This window comes from Drosophila erecta, unplaced genomic scaffold, assembly GCF_003286155.1.
Source record: "Drosophila erecta strain 14021-0224.00,06,07 unplaced genomic scaffold, DereRS2 tig00000279-arrow-arrow-pilon, whole genome shotgun sequence".
Classification (NCBI taxonomy): Eukaryota; Metazoa; Arthropoda; class Insecta; order Diptera; family Drosophilidae; genus Drosophila; species Drosophila erecta.
The window spans coordinates 884,917-895,552 of NW_020825216.1; the positions used below are offsets into that span (position 1 = coordinate 884,917).

The 10,636-nt window shown below is 45.3% G+C and overlaps 2 protein-coding genes and 1 long non-coding RNA gene across 3 annotated transcripts; 1 reads left to right on the top strand and 2 right to left on the bottom strand.

Annotated features, from left to right (window-relative positions):
• Positions 1-7: 7 nt before the first annotated feature.
• LOC6551433 (transmembrane protein 68) lies at positions 8-5,139 on the bottom strand. The gene is made up of 4 exons (XM_001977104.3): positions 4,454-5,139; positions 4,226-4,364; positions 898-1,564; positions 8-818 (listed from the first exon to the last, which is right to left on the bottom strand). Exons 1-4 carry the CDS (start codon positions 4,497-4,499, stop codon positions 699-701), a joined length of 972 nt encoding a protein of 323 aa, XP_001977140.1. The 5' UTR covers positions 4,500-5,139; the 3' UTR covers positions 8-698.
• LOC113564633 lies at positions 1,579-2,459 on the bottom strand. The gene is made up of 3 exons (XR_003408160.1): positions 2,212-2,459; positions 2,031-2,116; positions 1,579-1,972 (listed from the first exon to the last, which is right to left on the bottom strand). It is a non-coding gene; the product is annotated as an uncharacterized LOC113564633 (long non-coding RNA).
• A 201-nt stretch (positions 5,140-5,340) lies between the features above and the next one.
• LOC6551434 (kinesin-associated protein 3) lies at positions 5,341-10,613 on the top strand. The gene is made up of 9 exons (XM_001977105.3): positions 5,341-5,755; positions 6,173-6,290; positions 6,963-7,128; positions 7,185-7,499; positions 7,563-7,699; positions 7,762-7,950; positions 8,014-9,489; positions 9,561-9,829; positions 9,897-10,613. The coding sequence occupies exons 1-9, from the start codon at positions 5,442-5,444 to the stop codon at positions 10,039-10,041; spliced, it is 3,129 nt and encodes a 1,042-aa protein (XP_001977141.1). The 5' UTR covers positions 5,341-5,441; the 3' UTR covers positions 10,042-10,613.
• The last annotated feature ends 23 nt before the right edge of the window (positions 10,614-10,636 follow it).

Sequence of the window (10,636 nt, forward strand, 5' to 3'; positions counted from 1 at the left end):
CAATAGATTAAGTTTTTTCCACTTTTATTCCATAGATCTTTTGAAAATTCCTGTCGCTGGGAATAATCCGGTGTTATAGCTATATTATACACAATTTCCTTAACTATATAGTACACACAATCGCACACACACACACTCACAGGCAGATATAGATCGTCATTTCTTCGTTTGCATTTCACATGCGCTTGTTTTGTTGCATTAAAAAAGGTACAAAAATGATATATGCATCGTGCATACCTAATGGAAAACTAGCGACAACTTGCTTAATGTGTCTACAATTACGCTAAAAGGAAGAAAAACGAGTTCAAATATGATCATGGTCAGAAGACACAGCATATACAAAATATTAAGGTGGAGGTCCTCTTTGTTCGGTGCTCGATTCAAGTGCCTAGTCGTACTCTAGGGCTAATTAAAACATTTATACTTAAGCGACTGCTTAAGCGACTGCTCGTCCGGAGAACTCAATGAACTCGAGATGTGACTAACGAACTGAAGGCAAAGGGCTGGTGCTGGTGGGCATTTACAAAGTTGCAAAGTTCTTTCAGTTGCTTGGGTGAGTAAGTATGGTCTACGGAGATGTATGTATGTATATATGGCGCTGCCTACACACATCATGAAGTACATGGAACAAAGTCTTTATATGGCCAGGACCAAGCTCAATCTGTTAATCTCTCTATGCGCTACACGGCAATCTCCAATCAATCCTCCTTCTGCCGGACGCGTCGCCTGAACGTGGGCAGTCGGTCGAGCAGGGCCAGCAGGATGCTGCCGGGCAGACGCTGGTGCTGATTGATCAGATCCTCGATGGCCGTGGCCACCTGCATGGGGGTAGAAGAGCAGTGACATTAGCCAAGGGAGCAGTGGGTAAGGAGCAGTGGAAAGTGGAGCAGCAGTCACCTTTATCTGCAGATCCTGCGGCGTTAGGTTCTCATCGTAGGGTATGGGCTTGCCCAGGTAAGTGCGGAACTTGACGGGAAAGCCGCCGTAGATGGGATAGACCGGGATGCGCACCTTGTTGTACAGGCGCATGAAGAACGTGCGAAAGATGCCCACCTGGCGGAAGCCCTCCCGCAGATTCTGTGTGAAGCAGGGAATGATGGGGGCCTTCGCCTCGATGGCCACCTTGGCGAAGCCGACGCGGTTGCGCCACAGCAGCTCGTAGTAGTGATCCCCGAACTGTGCCTCATACACGCCGCCCGGCGAGATGGCCAGCAGATTGCCATCGCGCAGTATGCTCACGCAGGACTGCACGGTGCCGGGACTGACATGGAATGCCTCCGAGATGGTGCCCCAGCCGGGCAGCTTGAACAGGAACCGATCGCCAATGGTGTAGATCAGGCGCTCGCGCTGCAGCAGCATTCGCGAGTTCAGATAGTACATGTCGATGGGTATGGCTCCATGGTAGTAGACGATCAGCGCCGGTCCCTCCTGCGGCACATTCTCCAGTCCGATCACCTCGTAGCCGTGGTAGATCCGCGCATGTGCGTCCCAAATGGCGGCCACAATCTTGCGGCCCACTCGCCAGAAATTTCGATCGCCCTGCACCGCGCGCATTATCACCTGCCTGGAAACAGGGAAGACAGGTTAACACGAATAATTGGTACTAGCAGTCGACAGTTGACATAGGAAATGACACATATAAATATCATATACAACTCATTCTTTAGTTTTTACAGAGCCTTTACAGATATACCCTAAGTTATCTCAATGAAACCATGTCATACACCCAACAGATGCCCCAAATTTCAGCTTATCCATGACCAAGGTCGTGGGCATAGTGCCGCAACATATAGATGCCCATTCTGGAGCTGATCGGAGCAGAAGGTCATTCAGGTTTGCTCAGCGCAGCCCTCGAATTAATTGGCAGTCGGGGAAAGAAGAACAAGCGGCCACTGATAATCATGTTTAAATTTAGTTGGCTGTGCGCAGGTGTTATCAGCATATGATGGTCGTGTCTCTCCATATCAAAGAACTTATAAATCAATATATATATATTATATATGTATATATGTACACAAAGGTCGCCTCACCTTGGCAAAACTGCGTTTAGTGGGGGCACTGATAACAGGGTTCATTCACGAATCTTTTGGCCCCTTGGCGACCAAAACAAAGTCGTCTGGCAATGGAAAGGAATCCAAGTCATTTCAAAGAAATAATAATATATACAGACGAGTATATCAAAAAGATATTGCATTGCTTCAGTGATTTTACCAGCGAATCTCTAATCTGTGCTAACCCAAAGGTCATACAACAAGATGCCATTACTTTCTATGGATCAAGTTCGCTGGGCAAGTTCGTAACTTCAAAAATGACAGAATAATTATCATGCGATCAACACGACACAATAAACAGAACACTCTTTATGCATCGTCAAGCTTTTATTGCAAAACTTGTCCAGTGGAGCGATTAAACCAGCGCTAGAGAGCCACAACAGCTAATTGCATTCGATTCATTGTGGCTTTATAATTCCCGTGATTACGCCCCATGCCCCCACTAAGAGGGGGGGTGGGGGTCACTTTGGGGGCGGGCTCTTCGACGACCCTGAACTGATAGGCCCCGGTACAGTGAAGCCAGAAGGAACTGGCGTTACTCATGGCGTGTTTGTGTTTCTCATTCCGTTCAGTTCACTTCCACCGATAATCGAATTGTACTGAAATAAGGGCACTTTCCACTGAGAGAAACGCGACTATAGTATTCCTCGTTCAGCATTTAATTTACGAGGTGTAATACATGCAACATTGTATTGCATATAAGCATGGCACTATTTATAGGACTTTTATTGGATTATCTCATAGCCAAAAGCGAGCAATAGCTTTTAATAATAATCTAATAGCCAGAAGGAACGCGATGTTTTAGATCGTGTTCACTTCAAAATAAATATTGAAATGATGTATATATATTATTATTTGTGAACGTATTATATGCACTTGCAATGCATTTTTAGCCAAGTTTGAGCAACAAATTGTCGTCGTAAAATCATGTACTAAGTTCCCAACCAAACAGAAGTCATGTTTGCATAGCCCTCTCGAACTTGGAACTGCCAACAAAATCAGGCTATTGCATCGCTTTTTCTCTGAGTGCAGCCTGTGGGCTGCAGAATTTGCTGGCCAGTTTAGTTATAGCCATTAGGGCTTCTGGCTAATTAGCATGGCCAACCGGTTGGCCATTAGAGAGTTGGAAATGTAGAATAAATAGAAGCACGCCAACACAGGCCAGTATGAATATGTGAGTTTACATGCATATATATTATATTCAAAAGCTGAGTAAAAGTTGGCCGTGCCGTTCAGCTTGGATTTTCAGTATCGGTGCATTGGTCGAGGGTGCAATGTTCTTGAAGGGCTATTTTAAAGTCTATTTGCCATCCAGGAGAAAATACTTTAAGTAAATTACTATTTGGTGCATCTCTCAATCCAACAAATACCACAGAATAGTTTGAATATCGAAATAGTCGTTATTTAAAATTGAAAACAGCAGTTTATACAACTGAAATTCAAGCACAACTGAAAATTAATGCTTTCAAAACAGTTTTCGAGCTGGAAACAGCATTATTGATTAACACATGTAGATTCTTATTATCGGCTGATTATTTTCGCACTGCCTTAATATGCAGAAAACGATCATACATACAATATTGCTGAGCACCGCTTTAAATACCCATAATTTCGATGATTAAACATATATGTCATAGTGGTAATTTCAGCATTTTGTGGAACAACTGCATTGAGTTGAAATGGTGTTATCAGAAATAGTTGAAATGGCGTTATCAGAAATAGTTGAAATGGATGTGAATATCAGAAGTCCCTTTGATAACAGTGAAAACTAAGACTTTGTTTTATTTACTACGTCAAGTGGCCAGCTATTCCGCTTGTTTGTCATATGGAGTGAGCACTGTATTCTCGTGCTTTGTTTTATCTAGCTTTTTTTTGTTGGCAACGCTGGCTGCCCAACTCCCTCTCTCTTTGTGTACCCTTTTAATTACAAGTGCAGAGCGGGACGGTTAATGGGGGGTGGGAGGTAAGAGGGGGAGCGGGAGCGAGAGTGGGGGAGACTTGGCTCCAAAAGTGCGCGATCAGCATGAGAGAGTTCATTAACAGTTGAAAGGGAGCCGGAGAAGCACACTGTAATTATTGTAATACCAATTCCCCACCGTTTCCCCTCCATTTTACCCACACTGTCCACATTTCCCACATTTCCAACTTTTCCATTTCGCACTGCTTTCGCTTACCTGTGCAGCTTGTAGATGAAAAGCACCAGAAACGAAATGTAGATGAGGGCCACGAAGACCAAAGGCAGCAGAAAGGTGACAATTAGCGGGGTCAAGAAGCGATATAGCCATAGCGAATAGTCCAGATCGATGTAGGAGGCTAAAATCACAGGGTATGCAGACGGTGGAGCCGCATTCGTAAGTGCGCAATGCCCATTATCGGGGCCCAAAATATATGGTATTACTCACACAGAAGGGAATGCAGCGTTTTGTACAGGTTCTCCAGAAATTCCATTTTCAGGCGCTTCCGTGCTTCATTTGTTGTTCTTGCGCGAAAGAGAAATGAAAATCCAACTGAAGCCGCACACCACACCACACCACAACAAAAAACAAAAACAAACAAAAAATAGAAGACAAAAAAAAAAGGGAAAAGTACGAAAGAAGCAAAAACAAATCGGCTTGGCCTGATTTTGTACACTTTCTTCGGCTCGCTTTGCGCTTCTCGAATTCTTTTCGCCTCTTCCTGCTTGGCGATTCTTTTAAATGGTCATCGTGTCATGCGTTTAATTTGAATCATTTATTTGCGCCGCTTGAAATGCATTTTATTTGCATGTTATTGTTATTGTCAGTCGAGAGTGTTTGTTTGTTTGTTGTGATTTTTCTAGCAGAATGTAAACAATTCGCCGCTGCGCTCCGCTCGGCTCACACACAGTAAAGACAACCGACACCGTTCGCAGTCAGAAACATTGTGATCGCGCCGCGCTTTTTTGTTGGTTAATAATACTACAAAGTAGCGATTCTTTTATTGTTGTTCCTTCATTTCATTTCGCTTGCTTTTCTGTTGCTCTTCTGCGTTCTTTACGCCTGGCAACGCCGGCCAGCTGTTCTGGCCGCGGTCGTTGCCAGACTTCGGTTCTTGGCAGCAAGAACACAACAGTGATGCTGTAATGGCCATTTACAGCTTTCCTAGCCGGGCAAGAGAGCTCGAATAATAAAAAAAGTGGTTATTGTTAATCTTTCTATAGCATGTTATGAATGGCAAATTTTTGATGACAGTTCTTGATAAGAGCAACAACATACTTTAATTTAAAAAATTCGCTCATTGAATAATTATCGATTGAAAGCTGTCGATGACTGCTGGGATGCCGTGACACCGTCGATAATATCGGCTGAGCACTCACAGTTGTGCCAGCACTAGCACTTATCGACGTTAAATCGGAAGTCGCATTGCAATCGCATGCAATTTGTTTTGTTATTAATTTTCCAAATAATCTCGGGCTTGGTGCTGCTGCCAATTGTGATTCACTACGTCTATTACATAATAAATGCGATTGCCGGCGATTTGTGCGAGCAGAAGAGAGCGCAAAGAGAGCAGCAGCTGCAAAGGAGCCCCACTCCGCGCCACCAAAACCGCCACCCCGCGCAATCCCCGCACCCTCCGCCCACCGAAGAGGAGCCTGTGGTTTTCATAAACAATTTGACAAATTCTAGTCGCTCTCCGCCAGCAGCAACAACAATGCAAACAAACGATGACGCCAAGTTCATTAAAAAGTGCGTATGTATGGGATTAGATCGTGCGTGCGTGTGTGTGTTTGTTTGTTTTCTTGTGTGGGTGTACAAGTGGCAGAAGAACAAAAGAAATAGCAAAAACACTCGTCATACGTCAGAAAGAGAGCAACAATCACCTTGCGCTCTCTATTGATTTTCCACTTTGCGTTCAAGCTTCCTCTTTTTGTTTTTGTGGCTTGCAACCGTTATTCATTAAGTTCTTAACTTCGCAGTTCGTTTTAAGAGAACGAATGCATAAGTTAAGCCATACTCAAAAGTAGAACATTTCCCAGTGGATTGAAAAATCTATTACCTCATTACGCATTGAACCGCATAATTTATGATTGATCCAACAATTTGTCTCGCTCTCAATCCAAAAATCAAACAAAATGCAATAACAACAACAAACAAACAACCAAGGAGGTGGAAAGGCGGCTCCATTGAACCGCATCCCACGGATAAGGCGCTGATTGTCAACTACCAACTGGAGGCCACCGTCTTCGGGGAGCCCAATAATCCGATGATCGAGGAGAAGAAGGTAAGAACGCATGGTTACACATCGCTGCACTGGGAGAGAATGTCACAAACATTCCAGTATTTTAAAGATGTTGATAGAGAAGTCATTCATAACTACACTATGGGAATGACACATAGTTATAAACTGATGTGAGCTTCATAAAACTATAAAGTAAGGAAAAAAATCTCATATTAAATAAGATGCTTCCGTTTCTTCCGGTGTACCCCAAAAAGGGTTAAGGGGCGGGGGGCAGAAGCTGACATTGAGCGGCCCAATCGATAGCGCAACAACAACGGGGTCGATGACGGGTTGCGCTCCAAGTAGTGAGTAAAAATGAGTAAAAAAAAAAAAAAGATTTCCAAAAGCGGTCGGTTGGCCGGGTCTTTAACCTCAATTCACGTTTTTTGGCCGAGCGACAAGCTCATTTTTCGTCGACTGTTCACGACCATAAATAAATAGTAAGTCTCTTTTTTTTGTTGCTCTTGGCCAGAAATCTTGGCGACCGTAAAAGTTTTAGTTCAGTTTAGGTGCGAAGTGAATAATTGGCCACTGAAGTGCTCTTAAGCTAGTTCCTCAAGTTTAAAACAATCTTGGTAATTACTCGTTGTTTATAAATAGCAAAAGAACTGCAATTAGCTTAGTAGTACATTATTTTAGTCATTACTAATGAGTATATTGTATTTCATTGCCCAGCACTGTCAAAAAATCATTCGACTCCGCTCGCTGAACGCCAAAACGGATCCGGCTGCCTTGGCACGAGAAGTGGTGGAGAAATGCGATCTCATCCACAAGTCGCAGCTGAATGATGTCGAGCAGATAATCTTCTATCTGAAGAATCGCAAGGATAATGCCAGCAATGGTAAGAAGCTCGGTTGCAGTCGGAAATCCATTGATCCATAATTGAATGCCCATTAGATATTCCGGATAACAATACTCACAGTCGGCGATCGGCGGCGCTGCACACCTCGCACACTCGCTCCTCTGCCCGATCGCACAGCAGTGTGGCGGCCATGACTAGCAGCACAGGAAGCGGAGGAGGATCCACAGGAACCAGCAATGGCGTGTCAAATGCCCTGAGTACCGCCACGCCCACGGCGGATGTGTCCATCAACAATATCGATGAGTATGTGGAGCTGCTGTACGAGGAGCTGGGCGAACGCATCCGTGGCTCGGCCATGATCCTTCAGATGGCGCGAAATCCCGATAATCTCGAGGAGCTGGAAAAGAATGGTAATGAAATGTTGCAGTTCTGTAGCTTCAAACCTAACACATTGTCGTATCTCATCATTTTAGAAGCCTGCCTCAGCGCCTTGTCACGTGTTCTGCGCGAGGATTGGCGCAAATCCCTGGATCTCTCCACCAACATAATCTACATCTTCTTCTGCTTCTCCACATACACCAAATTTCATCCGCTCATAGTGCAATATAAGGTGGGAATAGAGTTTTTAATTAAGTTCCAAGGAATTGTTTAATCTTCGTTGATCTATGTCAGATTGGATCGCTTTGCATGGATGTTATTGACTACGAGCTGCGCCGCTACGAGACAATGCGCAATGAGCTGGACGTGCGCAAGCAGCCCAATGGATCCTCCACTCCACATTCGGCCAAGGCCAGCAAGGAGAAGCTGAACCGCAGCACCGACGACTTCCTGGACATCATGAACGAGGAGAAGCCCAAGGAGGTATTTTAAACTGTTCAGTTATTGGGAAATATATCGATCAAATAATCAATAACTTACTTTCAGATGGAGCCGCCGCGACGTCGCATTCCGGAACTAAAACAGCGGCCCAAGTCGGGCAATTGGAGCAGCTTTCACGGCTCCATGTCGTCGTCGCTGATCAAGAGCCAGATCCTGAACAGCAGCTACCACGAGTCCCTCTGCGCCGGCGGGTCACCTGCCGGCGATCCTCCGGCTGTGCCGGCTGAACTGAAGGCCCAAAGCAACGAGTCGCTGGACAGGAATGATCCCAAGGTTAAGAAGGAGGAGATTGATCGGTTGAACAAGCAGCTCAAGATCTTCGCCAAAAAGCAGGAGCAGCTGCTGCGCGTGGCCTTCTATCTGCTGCTAAACATGGCTGAGAATGTTAAGCTGGAGGAGAAGATGCGCCGCAAGCACATCGTCAAGATGTTGGTCAAGGCGCTGGATAGACAGAACATCGATCTCCTGATGCTCGTCAGCACGTTCCTCAAAAAACTATCGATTGTGGGCGACAACAAGGACGAGATGGGCGCCCTGAACATTGTGGCCAAGCTGCCACGATTGTTCCAGAGCACGCACACGGATCTGGTGCAGGTCACCTTGAAGCTGGTCTTCAATCTCTCCTTTGACGGCGGACTGCGTCGCAAGATGATCGCCGCCGGCTATCTGCCCATGTTGGTGATGTTCATTAACGATGAGAAGCATCACGGCATTGCGGTGAAGATACTGTACCACATGAGCTTGGATGACAAAGTGAAGGGCATGTTCACGCAAACGGAGTGCGTGCAAATGGCCACGGATGCTATAATCCTAAACCTCAATGTTAAAGTCGATCTGGATCTCATTGCCTTGTGCATTAATCTCTCGCTAAATCGACGTAATGCCCAGATTATGGTGGAGGGCCAAAGGTTGCACAGCCTGATGGATCGGGCCTTCAAGTACCAGGATGCCTTGCTGATGAAACTGCTGCGAAACTTGTCGCAGCACGAGTCCCTGCAGCAGCAGTTCATCGACTATGTGGGCGATCTGGCGCGCATTTTGACCATCTGCGATGACGAGGCCTTTATTGTGGAATGCCTCGGTATTTTGGGCAACCTGGCCCTCACCGATTTGGATTACTCGCAGATCTTGCAGAACTTCCAGTTGATTCCATGGATTAGGCAGATATTGGTGCCGTGCTCCAGAATGGACGATCTTGTGCTGGACACCATTGTTTACTTGGGCACCTGTGCCTGCGACGAGCTGTGTGCCCTGCTCTTTTGTCGCGCCAAAGTGGTTATATCCTTGATCGAGCTGCTCAAAGCCAAGCAGGAGGATGACGAGATTGTGTTGCAGATCATCTTTGTGTTTCAGCAGATTCTCCGGCACGAAAGCACCAGGGAGTACATGATCAAGGAGACAGAATCGCCTGCCTATCTGATCGATCTGATGCACGACAAGAACGAGGAGATCCGCAAGGTGTGCGACTATTGCTTGGACATAATCGCCATTAGCGACAGCGAGTGGGCCAAGCGCATCAAGGTGAGTTGCTTGTCAGGCTAAATATGGCATGTCTGAGCACAAACATGTTATTTCTGTTCATTACATGGCAGCTGGAGAAGTTCCGCAACCACAACTCACAGTGGCTGTGCATGGTGGAGTCGCAGCAGGACCAGGACAATGAGCAGGACTACGCCGACCAGGAGGACGAGTGCGACAACGATCTGGACACGTATCTGCGCTCCGAGTATTTGGACAATTGCGATCTTTACAATGACAATGCCGACAATGACAGCAACAGCAACAGCAACTGCAACAGCAACCATAGCAACAACAATCCGGCCAGCCCGGCCATGTCCACCTACAGCAGGCCACTTAGCACGTGAGTTTGGCACAAGTTTCACGTTCGATTTGAGTCCATAATTGTATTGATTATTGCCATTGTACAGCTACCGCCGCAGTCAGGATCTCGATGATCTGTACAACATGACCTCCAGTTCCAAGTCGCAGGGCTCCAGCGACAACAACTTCATATTCAAGTCGAACAAATCGCTGGACGCCGATGGCCTGCACGAGGAGCTGCTGATGGCTTAAATCTGGACAAAGATCTTGCAGAAGGTTAACCCGAACCGATCAAATTTGAATTAAGAAGCTTCAGCTGATTGCCCCCCGTGTACATGTTTAGTCACTACCTATTAACGACCTTCTGCTTGGATTTATTGGATATATATAGACATATATACGACACCTTTCACGCTTGTTAGTCAAAGACGTTAAATGATTTTAGCGAGGCGGCAACTTTGTACTCAAGACATTCAAATCGAGCAACGGCGCACAGTCACAGATTAATTTAAGTTTGGTTACTTATTGGTATGGTATTTTTTGTTATTTATTATTATTTAATTTATTGAGGCCTTGTATTAGTACGATATATCGCTTAGCTTCCCTTGGTTGCTCGCAATGCAATTACTGTGCAATAATCTCTCACTTAAAGTATTACGTCGAACGTTTTTAGTTGTACTTGTTTTAGTTTACCAAGCCTTAACTTTTCGTTGTTTCGAATACCTTACGAACAAAAGTCAAATTGTAATATTAGACAACGGGCGACAAATGAACAGAATGAAACGCCGAAGAATATATACAAACAAAGCTAATGTAAATGTTCACCAAATTTGTTTTGTTTTATGCC